This window comes from Myodes glareolus, chromosome 7 (assembly GCF_982192425.1).
Source record: "Myodes glareolus chromosome 7, mMyoGla1.1, whole genome shotgun sequence".
NCBI lineage: Eukaryota > Metazoa > Chordata > Mammalia > Rodentia > Cricetidae > Myodes > Myodes glareolus.
This window is the reverse complement of record NC_142032.1, coordinates 101,951,109-101,973,366: the sequence shown is the minus strand read 5'-3', so window position 1 is coordinate 101,973,366 and position 22,258 is coordinate 101,951,109. Positions and strand designations below refer to the sequence as shown.

At 43.7% G+C, this 22,258-nt stretch overlaps 1 protein-coding gene and 2 long non-coding RNA genes across 3 annotated transcripts in view; 1 reads left to right on the top strand and 2 right to left on the bottom strand.

Annotated features, from left to right (window-relative positions):
* The window catches only part of LOC146893391 (uncharacterized), a 28,434-nt gene extending 6,416 nt beyond the window's left edge, over positions 1-22,018 (top strand). The window contains exon 3 of the long non-coding RNA XR_015738306.1: positions 21,761-22,018. This is a non-coding gene — a long non-coding RNA (uncharacterized LOC146893391). The remainder of the gene's footprint in view (positions 1-21,760) is intronic.
* On the bottom strand, positions 6,055-7,142 carry LOC148121569 (olfactory receptor 52K1-like). Its single transcript, XM_087907710.1, has one exon. It carries the CDS (start codon positions 7,054-7,056, stop codon positions 6,106-6,108), a length of 951 nt encoding a protein of 316 aa, XP_087763836.1. The 5' UTR covers positions 7,057-7,142; the 3' UTR covers positions 6,055-6,105.
* LOC148121568 (uncharacterized) lies at positions 12,170-13,846 on the bottom strand. Its single transcript, XR_015738462.1, has 2 exons — positions 12,861-13,846; positions 12,170-12,401 (listed from the first exon to the last, which is right to left on the bottom strand). It is a non-coding gene; the product is annotated as an uncharacterized LOC148121568 (long non-coding RNA).
* Positions 22,019-22,258: the final 240 nt, after the last annotated feature.

The window sequence follows — 22,258 nt, the reverse complement described above, 5'->3', positions numbered from 1 at the left end:
GAACAAATGCTTTTGTAGTATGTTAGGGAATCTTTAGGGTATATTCCCAAGAGTGGTATTGCTGGGTCCTGAGGGAGGTTGACTCCCAGTTTCCTGAGAAACCGCCACACTGATTTCCACAGTGGCTGCACGAGTTTGCATTCCCACCAACAATGGATGAGTGTTCCCCTCACCCCACATCCTCTCCAGCATAGGCTATTGTTGGTGTTTTTGACTTTAGCTATTCTGACAGGTGTAAGATGGTATCTCAAAGTGGTTTTGATTTGCATTTCCCTGATCGCTAAGGAGGTTGAGCATGACCTTAAGTGTCTTCTGGCCATTCGAAGTTCATCTGTTGTGAATTCTCTGTTAAGTTCAGTACCCCATTTTTTAATTGGGTTAATTAGAGTTTTAGTGCCTAGTTTCTTGAGTTCTTTGTATATTTTGGAGATCAGACCTTTGTCTGATGAGGGGTTGGTGAAGATCTTCTCCCAGTCAGAAGGCAGCCTTTTTGTCCTACTGACAGTGTCCTTTGCTTTACAGAAGCTTCCCAGTTTCAGTAGATCCCATTTATTCATTGTTTCTCTTATTGTCTGTGCTGCTGGGGTCCTACTTAGGAAGAGGCCTCCTGTGCCTAAATCTTGTAGACTACTTCCCACTTTCTCTTCTATCAGGTTCAAAGTGGACGGATTAATGTTGATGTCTTTAATCCATTTGGACTTGATTTTTGTGCATGGTGATAGATATGGATCTACTTTCATTTTTTTACAGGTTGACATCCAGTTATGCCAGCACCATTTGTTAAAGATGCTTTCCTTCTTCCATTGTATACCTTTAGCTCCCTTGTCGAAAATTAGGTGTTCATAAGTTTGTGGGTTAATATCTGGGTCTTCTATTCGATTCCATAGGTCGACTTCTCTGTTCTTATGCCAATACCAAGCTGTTTTCAATACTGTAGCTCTATAATAGAGTTTGAAGTCAGGGATGGTAATGCCTCCAGAAGTTCTTTTATTGTATAAGATTGTTTTGGCTATCCTGGGTTTTTTGTTTTGCCATATAAACTTGATTATTGTTCTCTCAAGGTCTGTGAAGAAGTTTGATGGGATTTTGATGGGGATTGCATTGAATCTATAGATTGCTTTTGGTAGAATTGCCATTTTTACTATGTTGATTCTCCCAATCCAAGAGCAGGGGAGGTCTTTCCATTTTCTGGTATCCTCCTCAATTTCTTTCTTCAAAGACTTAAAGTTTTTGTCAAATAGGTCTTTCACTTCCTTTGTTAGAGTAACCCCAAGATATTTTATGCTATTTGTGGCTATCATGAAAGGTGATGCTTCTCTGATTTCCCTCTCTGCTTCTTTATCCTTTGTGTATAGGAGGGCCACTGATTTTTTGGAGTTGATCTTGTATCCTGCCACGTTACTAAAGGTGTTTATCAGCTGTCGGAGTTCTTTGGTAGAGTTTTTGGGGTCGCTTATGTACACTATCATATCGTCAGCAAATAACGAAAGTTTAACTTCATCCTTTCCAATTCGAATCCCCGTGATCCCCTTATGTTGTCTTATTGCTATTGCTAGAACTTCAAGCACTATATTGAAGAGGTATGGAGAGAGTGGACAGCCTTGTCGCGTTCCTGATTTTAGTGGAAAGGCTTTGAGTTTCTCTCCATTCAGTTTGATGTTAGCTGTCGGCTTGGTGTATATTGCTTTTATTATATTTAGGTATGATCCTTGTATCCCCAGTCTCTCCAACACCTTTATCATAAACGGGTGTTGAATTTTGTCAAATGCTTTTTCAGCATCTAGTGAGATGATCATATGGTTTTTTCTTTCAGTTTATTTATATGATGGATTACATTGATAGATTTGCGTATGTTGAACCAGCCCTGCATCTCTGGAATGAAGCCGACTTGATCATAATGGATAATTTTTCTAATGTGCTCTTGGATTCGGTTTGCCAGTATTTTATTGAGAATTTTCGCGTCGATGTTCATGAGTGAGATTGGCCTGTAATTCTCTTTCTTGGTTGTGTCTTTGTGTGGTTTTGGTATTAGGGTAACTGTAGCTTCATAAAAGGAGTTAGGCAGTGACTCTTCTGTTTCTATATTGTGGAATACGTTAAGGAGTATAGGTATTAGCTCTTCCTGGAAGTTCTGGTAGAATTCTGCATTGAAACCATCTGGTCCTGGGCTTTTTTTGGTAGGGAGATTTTTGATAACAGCTTCTAACTCTTCGCGAATAACAGGTCTATTTAGATTGTTCACCTGTTCTTGGTTCAACTTTGGTATATGGTATTTATCTAAAAAAATGTCCATTTCTTTTACATTTTCCAACTTTGTGGCATATAAACTTTCATAGTAAGATCTAATGATTCTCTGAATTTCCTCTGTGTCTGTGGTTATGTCCCCCTTTTCATTTCTGATCTTATTAATTTGCATGTTCTCTCTCTGCCGTTTGATTAACTTGGATAGGGGTTTGTCAATCTTGTTGATTTTCTCCAAGAACCAGCTTTTTGATTCATTGATTCTTTGGATTGTTTTCTCTGTTTCTATTTTGTTGATTTCAGCCCTCAGTTTGATTATTTCCAGTCTTCTAGACCTCCTGGGTGAATCAGCTTCTTTTTTTTCTAGATCTTTCAAGTGTGCTGTTAAGTCTCCAATGTGTGCTTTCTCCGCTTTCTTTAATTGGGCACTTAGTGCTATGAACTTTCCTCTTAGCACTGCTTTCATAGTGTCCCATAGGTTTGAGTATGTTGTGTCTTTGTTTTCATTAAATTCAAGGAAGAGATTAATTTCTTTCTTTATTTCTTCCTTGACCCAGGGGTGATTTAGTAGTTGACTGTTCAGTTTCCATGAGTTTGTTGGCTTCCTGGGGGGAGCATTGTTGTTGAATTCTAATTTTAGTCCATGGTGATCTGACAAGACACAGGTAGTTACTAATATTTTTCTGTATCTGTGGAAGTTTGCTTTGTTACCGAGTATGTGGTCAATTTTCGAGAAGGTTCCATGAGCTGCAGAGAAAAAGGTATATTCTTTCCTATTTGGGTGGAGTGTTCTATAGATGTCTGTTAAGTCCATTTGATTCAATACCTCCAATAGGTCTCTCAATTCTCTGTTTGGTTTCTGTCTGATTGACCTGTCCATTGGTGAGAGAGGAGTGTTGAAGTCTCCTACTATTAGTGTGTGTGGTTTGATGACCGCCTTGAGTTCTAGAAGAGTTTCTTTTACATATGTGGGTGCCTTTATATTAGGAGCATAGCTATTCAGGATTGAGACTTCCTCCTGATGAATTGTTCCAGTTATGAGTATGAAATGTCCATCTTCATTTCTTCTGATTGATTTTAGTTTGAAGTCGATTTTGTTAGATATTAGAATGGCCACGCCCGCTTGTTTCTTAGGTCCATTTGCTTGGAAAACCTTTTCCCAACCCTTTACTCTGAGTAAGTGTCTGTCTTTGTGGTTGAGGTGTGTTTCTTGTAAACAGCAGAATGTTGGATCCTGTTTTCGTATCCAATCTCTAAGTCTGTGCCTCTTTATAGGTGAATTGAGTCCATTGATATTAAGTGATATTAATGACCAGTGGTTGTTGACTCCGGTCATTTTTTTTTTTTAAGTAGTAGAGTGTATGTGTTTTTCTTCTTTGATTTGTGCTTGTGAATGGTCGCTAGATGTTCGAGTTATTGTAGATCGTGTTGGGAATGTTGGATTCCTTCGGTAGTGATTTTCCTTCTAATATTCTCTGTAAGGCTGGATTAGTAGCTACGTATTGTTTAAATTTGTTTTTATCCTGGAATATTTTGTTTTCTCCATTGATAGTGAACAATAGCTTGGCTGGGTATAGTAGTCTGGGTTTGCATCCATGGTCTCTTAGTTTCTGCAGTACCTCTATCCAGGATCTTCTGGCTTTCATGGTTTCCATAGAGAAATCCGGTGTAAGCCTGATAGGTTTACCTTTATAAGTTACTTGACCTTTTTCCTTTGCAGCTCTTAAAATTTTTTCTTTAATATTTATGTTTTGTGTTTTGATTATTATATGGCGCGGGGATGTTTTTTTCTGATCCAATCTATTCGGTGTTCTGTATGCTTCTTGAACCTTCATAGGAATATCGTTCTTTAGGTTGGGAAAGTTTTCTTCTATAATTTTGTTGAATATATTTTCTGGGCCTTCGATCTGCAGTTCTTCTCCTTCTTCAATCCCTATTATTCTTAGATTTGGTTTTTTTATTGTGTCCCAGATTTCCTGAATGTTTTGTGAAGAGAATTTGTTGGATTTGCCGTTTTCTCTGACCAGAGCATTTATTTTCTCTATGGTATCTTCAGAATCTGAGATTCGTTCTTCTATCTCTTGTATTCTATTGGTTATGCTTGATTCTGTAGTCTCCGCTCGTTTACCTAGGTTTTCCATATCCAGCCGGTTCTCGTTTTGTGTTTTCTTCATTGCCTCCATTTCAGTTTTCAATTCTTGGACTGTTTCCTTTACTTGTTTGATTGTTTTTTCTTGGTTTCTCAGGGTATCACTCACGGATTTACTTATTTCTTCAAACTTTTTGTTATATTTCTCATCCATTTCTATACTCATTTCTTCAAACTTTTTGTTATACTTCTCGACCAGTTCCTTAAGGGAGTTATTCATATCCTGTTTAAGGGACTCTATTGCTTTCATAATGGCACTTTTTTCCACTTCATCTGGGTTAGAGTGTTCAAATCCTTCTGTTGTAGGGTCATTGGGATCTGATATTTTCATGTTGTTTTTCAGATTGTTGGAGGAGGTCTTGCCTTGGCGTCTGCCCATCTCTTACTTCAAATGTTCTCTATTGGAACTTCTGTTACCGGGTCAGGTTCCCTTGTTGGGCAGGGAGTTCACTGATAGAATGCCTACCTTTCCCCAAACAGGGTATTGAACCACAGGCACTGCCTCTTTCCGGGATGCCCCTATAGAGCAGGCCCAGTGTGCAAGGCAGCTGAGCTGGGGAAATTTTATGGGCTCAGTGGGAGGGGAGAAATATAGAAATTTGTACCTGGATGGAAGCTGGGATGGCAGGTGGGAGAGCCTAGCAGGGTGGAAACAGCACTGCAGGCTGACCTGGGAGTCTATGGGGTCGGGGAGAGTCCTAGCTCCCCCTCGCCGGGCCCCTGTCGTGGGCCCGAATCAACTCACCACTCCGAAGGCCCTCTGGATGGAAGCTGGGATGGCTGGCGGGGAAGGTAGCAGGGTGGAGCCAGCAGAGCAGGCTGACCTGGGAGTCTATGGGGTCGGGGAGAGTCCTAGCTTCCCCTCGCCGGGCCCCTGTCGCGGGCCCGATTCCCCAATGAAATCTTTTGGATAATTAAAAATGCTGTTTTAGGCCCTTGTCCAATGAATAGGAGTCAGCACGAGCCAAGGCCTGGGATAGTTCTGTAAGTATCCTTCCATCTGATTCTTTTTAGAACATGGAAAACATTTTTCCTTCATTTTATTAGCTCAGTGATAGATTCTCCTGAAAAGCTGGTACCCAGATGTCAAGATGCATTCTTTCTTTCTTTTTTTTTTTTGGAGGTCAATATTGTTTTCATGAGACTCCAAGTTTAAAATGTCGTTTGTAAATGTGGACAATGTGAAGGTTTTGTTGGGTGAGATATATTAAGAAGAAGAGCTACAGACTTCTTCACATCCTACCTGATTCTGAAGGCACTGCTAAAGAGAGGTTAGCTTTAGCCCCAGTAGCTTTAGCAGGATTTGCTATGCAGCTGTGGACATACTGACGCTCTTTTGAGAGACTGGATGCCGGGAGAGCAGAACAGAGCGAGCTGCTGGCGTACTCCCCTCTCTCCCGTTTCTGTGCTAGGTGAGGAAAGTTTGGAGAGGGATAATGGGACACATGGGATCTGAAGGTGGGAGGGAACCAGTGATGGTGGTGGGGTGTAAGGAGCACAAAGAGGGACCGTGGGTAAAGGGGACGAGTGGGAACAGAGCACTCTGACACGTTATAAGAATGCCTTGATGCAACCTTGTTCTGTACACTAACTGAATTGAAACAAAACAGAGTAAAGAGAGGGAGCATTATGGTAGCAAGTTGGTCCCCGTGTATCCGCTTCCTCAGTCTTGCCCGGGATCACTGAAAAGTGAACAGCGATTTATCAGAAGAGACTCATGGGCCTGTACTCAGGAATGACCTCACCAGGTGCTGCCTGATTTCCTTGGTTCTGGCCCCATAGATGATGGGGTTGACCAGACATGGGAGAAACAGGTAGAAAGCACTGAGCAGGTTGTGTGTGTCTTGGGAGGCAGCACGGGCCACGCAGTAGACGATGGATGAGGACATGGTAGAAGAGTAGACAGTGAAGATGACGAGCAGGTGGGAGCCACAGGTGTTCAGGGCCTTAGCCCGTGCTCCACCCGATGAGATCTTGAAGACAGCGTGGATGATGTGGGAATAGGAGGCTCCTAGCAGAAGCATATCCAGGACTCTGTTAATGGTGCGTATGATGAGTCCCACAGTCTTATTCAGGGAGATGTCCCCACAGGAGAGCTTCATCAGGGCCATGTGCTCACAGGCAAAGTGATGGATCACATCTGAGCGGCAGAAGCGCACTCGGGAGGCCAGCACCACCACGGGAGCAACGATGCGTGTGTTCCTGGTGACTGCCAACCCCACCAGGCCAGCCAGCAACTGTCTTGTCACTATCTCTGGGTAGCGGAGAAGATAGCAGATAGCCACATAGCGATCCAGGGCCATGATCAGGAGGATGTTGCAGTCCATAGAAACCAGAAAGTAGATGCAGAACATCTGTCCCAGGCACCGAGGAAGGGAGATGCGGTTGAAGCGTGTGGAGAAGCTGAACAGCATGGCGGGCAGCACGGTGGTGGCAGTGCAGACATTGACGGCCAGCAGCAGGGCGATGAGCAGGTACATGGGCTGGTGCAGGATCTGCTGGGATGCCACGGTGTGGATGACCAGGGCATTGGTGAAGAGGATCACCACGTAGAGGCTGAGGAAGGGCAGCACTAGGAGGGCTCTGGCTTCTTGTATCCCTGGGAAGCCCACTAGGAGGAAGCTGGTGTAGGACTCATTGTAGGTGCCATTGCCCCACCCTGACATGATGCCCGAGGGCACAGGGCGGCTCCAGGGAGAAGGAGGGGCAGGATGCCTGGTTTCAGTCCCTGAAAGGCCCTGCAAGAACCTGCCCCAGCCTTACCAGGCTGGACTGGGTGTTTGGATTTTCATGAGTCTCCAATATTTCTAGAAGAAAAAAGAAGACTTTTAGGCTTATTATTTAATGAGCTCTACATCTTTCTATAAGTCATTGCTTGCATTTCCAATATATCATGGGAGCAGATTTTGCATGCAGAATCTGTGGGTCAAGTGATAGTCACACTTTTTCCATGTATGAAGTGGATTTCCAGAGAAGTTGAATGGATCTCATCACTGACTCAGTGGTGCTGGTCCTGAGTCATCACGGTGGTGGCTGGTAAGTGATATTTTAGCTGACATGTCTAGTTGATTTTGTTGTCTATCAGGAACTTAGTATGTCCCTAGTAGTTTAAATGTTAGTCTTTATGTATTTTTGAAACATGGTTTATCAATCATGTCAGCATTTTCACTTTGTTTGTGGTATTACTAAGACTAAAAGTCTACATGTATAAAATTAATTCAATTGATATATCTTTTTGTAAATTATTTCTTTTGTTTGTAGAATAGAAAATCCTGTCTTATTCAAAGACCAAACAGATAGTGAATATATTCTGTTATTCTTTGGGATATGAGTTTTATTTTTTGTATGTTTGTGTCTGAATGTTTGTGTGGGTGTGCTTGCCTGAGTGTCCGGAGGTCAACATCAGGTGTCTTTCTATACAAATTCCCACCTTATTCCTGAGACAGGTTGTTCACTGTTTTGACTGTATTTTCTGGCCTGGGAGTCCCTGAGATTCAACCATCTTGGTTCTCATGTTTGTTCAGCAAACACTTTATACTGTTCTAGTTAATCTCTGGTGCTGTGTTAAGACACCATGCAAAAGAGAGAGAGGCTTCTGAGAGAAAGTTTATTCTAGTTTACAATTGCAGACAGAGCCACAGTGGTGGGAGACTTGGTATCAGGCAGCTGGAGCAGGAAGCTGAGAAGCCACCCCTCCACCGTCAAACAGGAAGCAAAGTGAGGCCATAGGCCCTCAAAGCCCACTCCCCAGTCACATAGCGTCTTCCAGCAAAGCTCTACTTCTTAAAGGTTTATAGTCTCCCCAAATGGTGCCACCAATAGGGGACCAAGTGTTCAAATGGGAGACATTGCTCTTTCAAACCATGACATCCATCGAGCAATCTTTCCATCCAAGTGTTTTTGAGTTCTGACCAGCATGAAATACATTTGGTTCATGTCCTGTGATAATATAACTTGGTTTTACCCAGATAGCAACGTGGTTGTTGTTCCAATTACCTGTCATGTGTACAGGTCCTCAAGGAGGCTAGACAAGGGCGCTGGATCTCCTGGAGCTGGAGCTACCCAACATGTGCGCTGGGAACTGAACTCGGGTCCTCTGAACGAGCAGCAGTGCTCGTAAATACTGACTTATCTCTCTTTTCCTGAGGTGTTCTAGTTTTTTATTTTTGATTGTTATTTTTGAGGCAGTGATGTCTCGTTTGTACTCATACCAGGACCATACAATTTTCAAAATATTCACTGTAAATGACTCACTACAGGACTTCTTCATTTCAAGTGTACAACTTAGTGGTTCCTAGGACGTTCACAGCACATGGATCTACAACCGCCACGATTACACTTTCACTAGTGCCAATGGAAACTCTGTCCACCGATAAACATTTGCTAATCAATTGCTAAGGTTCTTCCCGAGTTAGTGGGTTTGCCTGCTCAGGAAATTTCCTAATTGTAAACTTTTGCAGTTAGCTGGGATGGCAAATATGCACCACCATGTCTAGTCTGTGTTTTCCGAGCATCTTCTCATTTATTTGTTGGCTACTCAATCTCTCCAAGGGAAATGTATGAAATGTATGTTTGCTTTTTTTTTTTTTGACAGGCTTTCTCTGTGGCTTTGGAGCCTGTCCTGAAAGTAGGTCTTGTAGACCAGGCCTCATACTCACAGTGATCCACCTGCCTCTGCCTCTCAAGTTCTGGGATTAAAGGTGTGTGCCACCACTGCCCAGCTGGAAATGTATGTTTGAACATTTAAATTTGGTTGCTTCATATCACTGAGTTGTTAGACTCCAGAGCCATTTTGATCACTATGATCTGATCATTATTATGATCTGAATCATTATTCAGATTCCTAATGCAACACTTTCATAAGCGCTTTCAAGTTTTTCATTATTCTTATTTATTTTCCCCACTTAAGTGATAAATAGTATCGCTTTGTTAGTTTTCAAAAATTACCTTGTTGTAATTTGAAAAATTGGAATTTCATTAAACCTATAGAGTAGTCTCTGGAGAATCAAAATCTTGACCACACTGTGTCTTTCTGTCTGGTGACAAAGTGTGGTGTTTTTTTTCCAAAATTTAAAAAAAAATTAGTATGTATGGTGTGTGTGTGTGTGCATGTATATGTGCACATATGTGTGTATGATGAGTATAATGTGTGTGTAATATGTGTATGGTATATGTATGATGTGTATATGATGTGTGGTGTGTGGTGTGGTGTGTGTGGTGTGCATGTGTGGTGCGTGTGTGTGGTGTGCATGTGTGTGCGTGTGTGTGGTGTGCATGTGTGGTGCGTGTGTGTGGTGTGCATGTGTGGTGCATGTGTGTGTGCCCTGGCATGCGTAAAGGGTTAGAGGATATCTTTAGGAGCTGGTTCTCTCCTCCTACTGTAGGATCCAGGGATGGAACTCAGGCATCAGGCTTGTGAGAAAAGCGGTTTTATCCTGAATCATCTCACCAGCCCTAAACTACAATGTCCTGTGCTTTCAAGTCTTGTTGAACATCTCAGCAGTTGTGAGGTGTGATTTGTATAGGTCCATGGGAACAGACGTCCTGTCTCCATTTGTATTCCTGTTGGCAAATACAGACAGCTGGGTCACACTCGGAACATACCAGCCAAATAGTGAGCAGTCTCCTGAGCTGTGAGTGTGTCCCTGTGTGCTTCGCTGTGTGCTTCACTGAGGCTACCACAGTTGTGAATCTTTTTTACATAGTAACAATATTAATTGTACATTTATCTTGTATCTTGTCATTAAAAATTCTCTTATTAAAGTGTTTCCAGGAGATTCTCTTGGGCATTTCGAGCAGAGTTACTTGATCCTCCCCGATTTTAACAGTTGAAATTACACACACACACACACACACACACACACACACACATATTTAATAAACTAGAATTTCCAGAATCATGTTAAAAACTAAGAAGGGAAAAGTACCCTGTATTTCACTACACGTTTTTGGTGTAGCGCTTTTTCTCTATCACGTACCATGTGGCTGGCTGGGTTAGGTCTGACAGCAACAGTCATGGCCCTTTATTCTTTATCAATTTATCACTAACACTCTTATTTTTTGACATTTGTTTTCTCCCAGTCACTCTGCTGGTCACTCACTCAGGCTTCACATATGCCTCAGATGTGACTTCAGGGCCCAAATTGCTTAGGGTCTAGCTGGGAAGACCCAAGGTGTTCTGTTCTGAATTAGAGCTCTCTAATTCAACTCTAGGGACACAATCTGAGGGGGAGGCACCACCCAAGGACCAGGGATGCTGAGTTGGTGGGCATGGGGCTGTGAGGTTGAGCTCAGGGGTCTGGATTTCTAATAGAGAACTGAAACTTGGGAATCAGGCCAGAGATGGACGGAACTCCAAAGCCATAGTCCCCATCCCTGTCATCAGCCTCAAAGGAGGCACCTGGATGTCCTCCTGCAGAAGAAATTATAGCGCAGAAAGGAAAAGGATGATGGGAAGGCGGATGGATGAGACCCAGTCTCTAAAAAGAGGGACACAGAAAACAATTTCCTTCTGAGAAGATCTGGGCCTGGGGCTGAGGCCGAGGAGGCAGCAGAGTGGGCTTGGGTAGTGGCGTGATGGGGACACTGGGAGGGGTAGCAGGGGTGAGTCTAAGTCTCTGCCACATGCATCTCCCACGCCTCCTCATCTTCCCAGCCCCTCGACTCCCCACACTTACCCTGGAGCTGATCCTCAGGCCAGCACAGACAGGCAGGAGCAGAGAGAGCCAGCTGAGTTCCCCGAGTGTCTTTAAATGTACTCCTCCTCCTTCCCCTGGGGGCTGAGGTGTCAGCTCAGTCTACGGGCAGAGCAAGAGCTGTCTGCCTGACCCATGGTCTCCTAGGAGCTCTGAGAAACCAACTGGTCACCTGACATTCAGGCCTTCCTGAGGTCTGTGCAGTTCCATGTTCCTGTTCTGGAACTAGAGACCCAACAGAGACAGGATGAACTCAGACCTTATGCCCCCATCTCAGCCCCAGCTGATTGCCTGGGTGGCTCTGCCAGGGGAGGGGCAAGGAGGGGGGTGCAGGGTGTTGATAGTCTAGCAGGCAGGACCTAACTGTTAGAAATGAGGAGCCAGGAAACCAAGGAAAGGAGACTTTTATTGGGTGTGGTGATTTGTGAGTGGTGGGAGGGTGTTGAAGCATCTGGGGCTCCTGTGGAATTTATGGGAAAGGGAGACACTGTGAGTGGGAGTATGGGGGGTGGCAGGTCCTGCTGAGGAGGGATCTTATCACCCCATATTAGTGGCGGGGTATCTAGGGCTGGATGCTTTTAGGTGACTTACTCTGTGGACCTGTGGCAGTGCTACGAGCATCATCTGACCCAACCTGCTTCCCTCCAACCACCTTTTGCCTTGCTTCTCTTTGGGTCTGGGGAAGGAGTGATGGGCTCTGGAAAAGCCCAAGTATTGTTCTTTTTAAAAATAATACCATGGTGGGATGTCCCGGGCAGCTCGCGGAGCAGCTGCAAGTGGCAGTGCCATGCGGCCGGGGAGTCAGGGTCCCCGGGCGAGCGGCAGAGTCAGGAGGCTGGATGTGGTGGACGGCAGAGTAAATGGACATAAGGCTATACATAAAACTAGACATTTATTACTTAAAGAAAGAAAAACATAGACAAACATAGAGAAAACAAAGACACACATACACACACACACACACACACACACACACACACACACACACATGCACCAGAGAGAGGAGAGAGAGAAGATGGCTGCGGGGGAGGTCCAAAAGTGGCTGGGGTGGGTGTGGTTAGTTCTTAAAGTGGCAGCAGAAGACTAACATTCCCGGATCCTTTTTATAATAAAAAGTAGAAGGTTAGACATTACAGGTTGAAGGAATTGGGGCGGCAAATTCTCAAGACTGCTTCCAGCTGATTTGTGGGCGTCGTCTTTGGGGGGTGTGGGGGTGAGGGAGATCCGAGAGAAGCTGGGTGTTGGTCACATCCTGGCATAATTGGTCTCTGTTCCCGACAGGACAGGTGTCTGTGGCATGGAAATGTCCCTTGTACCTGGTTAGGGTGTTGACAGAACAGAGGACAAAGTTAAATTGAGAAAAAAATTTTAGGACCAGGGAATTGAGAGGTTTGTATCTGACCTGTTTACGGTGGGTTTTTTATTTTGGCTTCCTGGAACTTATAAGAAAAACAGAAGTTTTAGACATATATATTGTATTAAGAACTCCTTGGGTTTGTAAAAACAGAAATTATAATGAAAAGTATTTTTATTTGGTGAGACAACCTGGCAAAACCTCTCAGCTATCAGACTGTCAGAGATCGTTGAGAAGGATAAGATTTTACTTGAGTTACTGATTAAAAAATGACAGAGAACTTACTTGGTTGGCACCCAGAGCTACTCTTTGGTCCTCCCTGGTCGCTGAAGATTGTATTTGACCTTTGTTGTTTAATGTAGAGCCTGCCAGGCTTTTGAAGACCCTGTGGACCAAGAAATCTTTAGGAAGACAGGCCTACCTTGACCCTGGGCAGCTAGGCTATCGATTCCAGTGATCCTGTCCACGTTTGGAGGTCTCCAGTTTAGGTGATAGGCAGTTTTTGCCCAATGGTCAGCGCTTGGCAGTCAAAGCAAACTGCAGATGGACGTTGGTCAGTGACGGTTTGTCTTATGTCTTCTCGGAGGAAACAGAGTGCTTGCTCGGAGCCAACCTGTCTCTTTTTGTTATGAAAGGTTTTTTAAATAATTAAACATTTAAATATCGCATTCCCCAGACCTCTGAGCAGTTGAGGGCTGATTATTAGGTATAGCTGCAGTATAGAATCTGTCTGGAAGATTGGGTTTGAGTTTGACTGTATTGACTCTTAATAGGTAAGATCCACATTTGTAAAAAGATAGACAGAAAGAAAAAAAACTGTTTGTAACATTAAGATTAGTGGCAGAACTGACAATGGTAAAAAACAGCTTAAAAGTACACACCAGTTTATGATTTTGTAGTCTGAAACGAGATGAAATGAACAATCATTATACATAGAGAACAGGAATTAGGCAGAATGCATGCTCTCTGATGGGCCCTATCAGAAAGCATGTCAGTATGCAAAACACCTGTAATCACAGCAAAGGAGAGGATTTCAGTGAACACTGAGGAGGGGGAGGGGAAAGCGGGACATACATAACAGCGGGAGGGCCTGGTCGCGTGATCTGGCTCTCAGTGAATCTAGCGATAAAGTCACCTGACCCCAATGAACATGGCAGCGGCCACGTGTTGTGGCTTGAATGGAAAGACCGCGGGAATTTTAAAAGCCGGGGGCCGCCTGGTTGTTATGCAGAGTCTGAATCGTGAAAAACCCATACAAACAGACAATTTAAGGCATATTTAGGCTGGTACGACTTGCTTTCCCAGGTCAAGACCGTGAAAAACCCGCAAAAAACCATGGCATCTCGAGCCTATGGGGAACAGTTCCCCGTTTAGGTGAGATGCAAACGACCATCAGAAAACATGTGCCCAGGCGTTCGAGGTGCCCATGTGGGATGGTATCGGCTGAATCGGATCAGCCAATTACGTCCGTGAGAAAGATAGAAAGAAGAAAAGACTGAAATAAAGAGGAAGAAGCCTGGGAACCCCGGGTTCCCAGTTGCGGGAATGGTGGGAGCTGGCCAGGCCAACTGTCCCAGTCACAGGCTTTAACAGAGGACGCAAGCTGTAATGGATGCCAGCGATGGGGCGGAGAAGTACCCCCCGGGCCCAGAAACACCAGGAGGACTGGTCAATCCCGGGTTAAAAAGGCTCAGATAAGCTGGCTGGAGTGAGGAAACTTACAATTTGAAGCCGGTGTTGTTTGTAGGAAGGAGTCCAGGCAGTTGGCGGGGTTGAGGAAGGCCCTCGGTCCGATTCAATCCCGGAAGTTGGAGCTCAGAGTCCTGGACGATATGTGAAGCCGGGACCGGCCCTTGGCGGGTGCATCTGTTGAGTCCGCGGCACCAAAATATTGTTCTTTTTAAAAATAATACCATGGTGGGATGTCCCGGGCAGCTCGCGGAGCAGTTGCAAGTGGCAGCGCCATGCGTTGGGGGGGGGAGAGTCAGAGTCCCCGGGCAAGAGGCAGAGTTAGGCGGCTGGATGTGGTGGACGGCAGAGTAAATGGACATAAGGCTATACATAAAGCTAGACATTTATTACTTAAAGAAAGAAAAACATAGACAAACATAGAGAAAACAAAGACACACATACACACATACACACACACACACACACACACACACACACACACACACGTGCGCACACGTACCTACACACATGCACCAGAGAGAGGAGAGAGAGAAGATGGCTGCGGGGGAGGTCCAAAAGTGGCTGGGGTGGACGTGGTTAGTTCTTAAAGTGGCAGCAGAAGACTAACACCAAGGAGGAGTAGACCCCCGAGCTAAGCTGGAGACATTGGGAAGCAGCACACAGGCTGGGCGGAGAGTTCTGGGGTTGAGACTTCACACAAGGATACCGATGTTCATGGGCTAGGGCTGTGAGAAGGCATCCAGAAGCCATCGATGAGGGTGAAGGAATAGGAAGGCAGAAACCAAACAAGACTGTGTGGCTTGGAGCCCAGGGCTTGAATGTGCCTCAGCAGTGATGGGGCAGAGAGGCAGCAGATGTGGCAAGTGGGTAGCTAGAGGGCTGGAGGACCTTGTAGGACCTGTCAGGGACCCCACACACTACTCACTGGCTACCACCCAGGCTCAGGTGTGAGGCTTACTAAGAGGAAGGATCCCCTTTTTCAGGCAAGGTACATCTCACGTGACCCTTCCCTGTGTCCTGTGGCCCAGGACTTCAACCTCTGCTCAGATCCACAAGCTTTTTTTTTTTTTTTTTTTTTTTTATACAGACATTTGTCATTGAACTCAGGCTCCATCTGAATAACAGTAGGATCTCACCCAAAGATCCTTCATTCAACTTCATCTGCAAAATACCCTTTTCCTGTATGATCACATTCATAGGCTCCAGGGGTTAGGACCTGGGCTTTTTTTTTTTTGTGAGGCCATTACACAGCTTTCTAAAGCCTTTATATGTGGAGTGTAGAAGAAGGAGAGGGTAGGTGAGGAGCCTTGGGTGTATGTGTGTGTTAATGAGGAGCCTTGTTCTGGGATCACATGTGGCTATACGTGTGTGTTAGTGAGGAGCCTTGTCTGGGGTCACATGCAGGTGTATGTGTGATGATCATGGTAGGGTCCAAAGCTGTGTCCCATCTTTAGAGGTCTAAAGTCACGGACTCTAGGGAAGCAGCTGAGAAGAATGGGACCTACCTGTGTTAAGGTTGTAGTCAGCCCACGCGGGCTTCCTGGGGGAGGTGAGCCTCAAGCCTTGTTGTAGAAAACAGCTTCCCATAGTTACTGAGCGAACATTCAGACAGAAAGATGTCGTTCACTCAAGGGTTCTTTGAACCCTCAACCCCCAGTTATGCCTCTTCTTTGGTTCAGAGAGCTTCCTCGAGCAAGCTGACCATCCTCTCTCAGACTGGGATATCCTCCTGTGGGTTTGCAATGCCCAATGAGATGTTGAGGTTCTGAGGCTGCAGAGTGCAGAGTATAGAGGGCAGAGGGCAAAGGGCCGGTCCTGAGGTCAGTGGCCAGGTCTGCATGGCAACTCACTAAGAGGGGAACAGAAAGTGGGTACAGGCATCTCAAAGGCAACAGAGTCACCTGTGGGCCTGCTCCTTCGACCACCATCATACCTGTCAGATTTTCTTTTCCATCATCTTTCTTGGAAGTTAACCATGGCTGTGCTAGGTCCTTTGGCCCTCTCCACGTACCAGGTACTGCGGGTCTTATCTCCAGCGTCCTCTCTGGCAAGCTACTAGAGCCTTCATTCTAGGTCCTCTCCAAGTCTGCAGGTCAGCCCTTCCAGCCACTTCACTTCCTCCAGTCCCTCATCACCTAAGCAAAGCCTACTGAGGCTCTCACCATCAAACTGGCCAAGTCTAGACTCTCACCTTGCATTCAAGACTCTCCTCTCCCCAGCCCTCCCTGAACCTCTCAACCCTCCTCACCTGACTCATGCTGTGCCTACCCCTCTGTCTGGCTGGCCCTTTCTTCCCAAGCCTCACCAAAGTGGGCACCACCAGCTCTGGAAGCTGCCTTGCTTGCCTTTGTCACAGTGTCTGGATCTTTCAGAATGTGGGGTTTGGTGGAATCGGTGTGTAGAGGAGTGGGAGGAACGGCTGTGACATGCAGAGTTAGAGGTTTTGGGGAGATGAGGTCTCATGGAAGTCCTTGACATTGTGGTGGTCTGAAGCTTCAGATCAATCTGTGTAGACACAAGGGGTTACAAAAAGCAAGATTCATAAATGGGGCAGCACAAACAGAAACTGACTAGTCAGGGGCAACAGCACAGATTCGGGAGCTGACTGTCCCAGAAGGTTCGTCTTACCGAGTATTTAAGCACAAAATCTACAAACATCTGTGCCAAGTTGCGGTTACATTTTCCCACCAATTAGGATTCAAAGACTAGGGACTTTCCCTATGTGTTCCTGTTGGGGAATATTTGCTTAAGTCTGTAAAGATGTATCGCATGTTTAACTATGCAAAGATACGTTGCTGTTTTATCTTGTCTGCCTAAGACATCTAATTGATCTAATAAAATGCTGAATGGCAAATAGGAGGTATAGGCAGGACTTCTGGGCAGGGAGAGTAAGTGGTGGGAGAAATTTAGACTTGGGGGAGAAAGAAAAAGAGACACCAGGGAGATGCTAGGAGCCAGCCAGGCAGACATGGAGGAAACAGGAAAATAAGACATACAGAATGAAAGAAAGGTTAAAAGTCCCAAGGCAAAACAGATGAATAGATGAATAGTCTAGGGAGCACAATGCCCACAATGCCAAGAGATGGGGTGGGTGGTTTTTGGCCATTTGGTAGGTTATGGATGTTTGTCATCATTTAGTGGAGATAGAGGATAAAAAGATAAGTATTCATCTCTAATGTTTTACATTGATATGGACTTTTGTATAGTGATACAGATTTAAGGTTATTTTTGTTATACTGTATATATGTTTCTACTCTTGTTTAAGGTACTGTACCTATGCAGCTCATTTAAAAATGTAATATAAAATTCTAGTCATTGAACACTATTATTACAAACTGTTTAGGATAATTAAGAGATGTAGGTTAGTAGTTAGTCACCTATAACAATCAAACTTGTAGTTATGTGAGGCATATTTTTAAGGGCAAACAGATACATTTTAGATAGATAAGCGATCTGTCTTTAGAGACCTGCAGAGTATGGCACTTACAATGCTTAATACCCTAAGGCTATTCATGACATGAGACATGTCTGCTCCTGGCAGCACTGATTTACTTCATAAAAGGATGATGGGCATCAAAGAATCTCCATATGAAGTTCTGTTTCATTGTGGCAAAGCTAGCCATTCAGGCAAGAAACTGCCCTTGCCTTGACTGCTGACAGTATACTGTACAAACTGGACAAGCAGGACACAAAGGAAAAAGACCGCCAAACTTTGCCAAGACAAGGTGGGAAACTTCTTCAAAATTCCTGCTTCACAGAAGAGTCTGTCAGATTTTCTAGGTCCGTAGGCTGAAGATGGCTGCCCCAATGGTGCAGAGGAACCTTGGGTGACGGTCCAGGCAGCTAGCTGCTCCTGTCATGTCTGCGGCTTTGGAAAACACTTGCTCTGTTCTTCCTGCTTGCTCAGGTAAGACTGCAGCCGTCTCAGGCCTCTGACGGGGCTGAGGGTGAGCGAGTTATAGCTATAGTTTTCCTTGTTACCAAATTTAGAAAAGAAATTTACACGAGATGTAAAGTTTATGGGGTTGAGAAACATAAAAGCTTAGACTGTTTATCTAGGAAAATGTTTTTTAATTGATTTTTATTGAGCTCTACATTTTTCTCTGCTCTCCTTCCTGCCTCTCCCTTCCCCTTAACCCTCCCGCAAGGTCCCCATGCTCCCAATTTACTCAGGAGATCTTGTCCTTTTCTACTTCCTGATATAGTTTTATTGGGTTTGGATCGATCTTGTTTAGACAAAAGGGGGAGATGAACTATCAACCAATCACATCTAGCTAGGGTGTGGCTACCTGTAGGCCAGGAAGCAAAACTGGTAGGACACAGGTGTGCGCTCTCTCTGCGCGGTGCCCGCCAGACCGATTGGATTTCGGACCTCCCACTCTTGTAGCGTGAGTTTCCCCTTTTCAACTATTAAAATATAATTGTTGTTCTTGACCTGGTCTGGTTATTTATTATACCAACCTAATTCATCAGCAACTACCCATGTAGATTAGATCTATGTATCTCTCTCTTAGGATCCTCATTGTTGTCTAGGTTCTCTGGAATTATTGTTTATAGGCTGGTTTTCTTGGATTTATGTTTAAAAACCACCTATGAGTGAGTACATGTGATAATTGTCTTTCTGGGTCTGGGTTACCTCACTCAAAATCATGTTTTCTAGCTCCATTCATTGGCCTGCAAAATTCAAGACGCCATTACTTTTTTTCTGCTGTGTAGTACTCCATTGTGCAAATGTACCACATTTTCCTTATTCATTCTTTGGTCAAAGGGCATTTAGGTTGTTTCCAGGTTCTGGCTATGACAAACAAAGCTGCTATGAACATAGTTGAGCACATGTCCTTGTAGCATGATTGAGCATTCTTTGGATATATACCCAAAAGTGGTATTACTGGGTCTTGAGGAAGGTTGTTTGCTAATTTTCTGAGAAATCACCACACTGACATCCAAAGGGGTTGTACCAGCTTGCATTCCCACCAGCAATGCAGAAGTGTTCCTTTTTCCCACAACCTCTCCAGCATAAGTTGTCATCAGTGGTTTTGATCTTGGCCATTCTTACAGGTGTAAGATGGAATCTCAGAGTTGTTTTGATTTGCATTTCTCTGATGACTAAGGATGTTGAACATTTCCTTAAGTGTCTTTCAGTCATTTTAGATTTCTCTGTTGAGAGTTCTCTGTTTATGTCTGTACTCCGTTTTTCTATTGGATTATTTGTTCTTTTGATGACCAATTTCTTGAGTTCTTTGTATATTTTGGAGATCAGACCTCTGTCTGATGTGGGGTTAGTGAAGACCTTTTCCCATTCTGTAGGCTGTTGTTTTGTCTTGTTGTCTATGTCCTTTGCTTTACAGAAGACTTTCAGTTTCAGGAGGTCTCATTTATTAATTGTTTCTCTCAGTGTCTGTGCTGCTGGGGTTATATTTAGGAAGTGGTTCCCTTTGCCAATGCATTCAAGTGTACTTCCCACTTTCTCTTCTATGAGGTTCAGTGTGGTTGGCTTTATGTTGAGGTCTTTGATCCATTTGGACTTGAGTTTTGTGCATGGTGATAGATATGGATCTATTTTCATTCTTCTACATCTTGATATCCAGTTATGCCAGCATCGCTTGTTAAACATACTTTCTTTTTTCCATTTGATATTTTTTTCCTTCTTTGTCAACAATCAGGTGTTTGAAGGTGTGTAGATTAATATCTGGTCTTTGATTCAGTTTCATTGGTCCTCCTGTCTGTCTTTATGCCAATACCAGCCTGTTTTCAATACTGTAGCTCTGTGGTAGAGTTTGAAGTCAGGGATTGTGATGTCTCCAGAAGTTCTTTTATCGTACAGGATTGCTTAGTTATCCTGGGATTTTTGTTTTTCCAAATGAAGTTGAGTATCATTCTTTCAAGGTCTTTGAAGGAGTTTGCTTGGATTTTGATGAGCATTGCATTGAATCTGTAGATTGCTTTTGGTAAGATTGCCAATTTTACTATGTTAATTCTACCTACCCAAGATCTTTCCACTTTCTGGTGTCTTCTTCAGTTTCTTTCTTGAAAGATTTAAAGTTCTTATCATACAAGTCTTCCACATGTTTGATTAGAGTTGCTCTGAGATATTTTATGCTATTTGTGACTATTGTGAAGATGATGTTTCTCTGATTTCTTTCTCAGCCCTTTTATCATCTGTGTAAAGGAGGGCTACTGATGTTTTTGAGTTAATCTTGTATCCTGCTACATTTCTGAACGTGTTTATGAGTTGTAGAAGTTCTTTGATAGACTTTTTGTGGTCGCTTATGTAAACTATCATATATCAGCAAATAGTGAGAGTTTGACTTTTTCTTTTCCGGTTTGTAACCCCTTGATCTCCTTTTGATGTCTTATTGCTCTAGAACTATATTGAACTTATTGCTCAAGAACTATATTGAATAGATATGGAGAGAGTGGATAACCTTGTTTTATTCCTGATTTCAGTTGGATCGCTGGGAGTTTCTTTCCATTTAGTTTGATATTGGTGTATATTGTTCAGGTATGTTCCTTGTATCCCTGCTCTCTCCAAGACCTTAATCATGAAGGGTTGTATTTTTGTCGAAAGCTTTTTTTGGCATCTAATGAGATGATCACATAGTTTTTATTTTTCAGTCTGTTTATATGGTGGGTTACGTTGACAGATTTTTGTATGTTGAACCATCCCTGAATCTCTGGGATGAAGCCAACTTGATCATGGTGGATGATGGTTCTGATATGTTCTTGGATTTGATATTTTGAGGTCTAAAAAGATGGTTTTGGGTTGATGATACAGGTTAGGATAGAAGGTAAATTAGGTACACAATTTTGGACTCACTAAGATAGACTAGACAATGAAGTATTTTCTCTAAATTTGCCAAATATAATGGACTGGATATTGTAAATGTAATTATTACTTGATAATTGTTATTATTGTGCTAGTTTAACTACGTTAAAGCTAAAAACTTTCTTCTTATTAAGACAAAAAGGGAAAATGTTGTGGAATATTTGTTTACCTATGCAAAGATGTATTGCATAGTTAATGCAAAAAGGTGTTGCTGTTTTACCTTGCCTGCCTAAGGCACCTGGTTGGTCTAATAAAAAGCTGAATGGCAAATAGTGATGGAGGAGGTATAGGTAGGACTTCTGGGAAGTGAGAGTAAGTAGTAGGAGAAATTTAGGCTTGGGGGGAAATAGAAAAGAGACACCAGGGAGATCACAGGGGCAGCCAGGCAGACATGGAGGAAGCAGGAAAGTAAGACATACAGAGTGAAAAAAAAAAGATAAAAAGTCCCAAGGCAAAGCATAGATGAAAAGAAACAGGTTAAGTTACAGGAGTTAGCGGGGTAAGCCAAACTAAGGCTGAGTATTTATAATTAGTGATAAGTTTTTGTGTCTTTATTTGGGAGCTGGTTGGTGGCCAAAAGTAAAGTCCAATTACATGTTCCACCATTGTCAGCATCATGGAATGGAAGCTTCTCAGCCTAGCTGATCAGAGTCATTTGTTCCTTCTGTCCTTAGGAGCAGCTGTAATATTTTTAGAGAGCTAAAGATGAATCACAGGCCATTTTTCTTGTTTAAAGAGGAAGCTATTGGAAAGTTCTCAGCTCCCCTAGGGCTCAGAAATGTGAGTTTTGTTTCACCCAACAGGTAAAATGGATTCGGAAGTCAAAATGGCAGTACTTGGCATCCTGTTTCCAACAATATCTGTCTCAAGAGAATCATCTGTGCTCCATGTGGAGCTCACCAGTGCCTTCTGAACTTGTATCTCTCTTACATCTGCACCCCTCAAACTCCAGCCCAGAGAAATAGAACTTGTGACCCCAGGTGGCACTGACAGGAGAAGGAGCCGGGCATCTAGACTCTTAAGTGTGTAATACTCTGGTTGGAAGTCCTTGGCTAGTCACCCCCCCCCCCTTTTTGTGATTTTTTTTTGAGACAGAGATCTGCAGGCCTCTGTCTCCCAATTGCTGGGATTAAAGGTATATGTCACCAAGCTTGGTTCTCTCTCCCTTCTTATAAGGAGGGTGTTAGATTGGGTAGCTTCATGGACTTTCCCTTCCTAGATCGCATGGAAAATAAACCAAAACAACTGATATTTCTTTGTGTGTGTGTGTGTGTGTGTGTGTGTGTGTGTGTGCGTGTGTA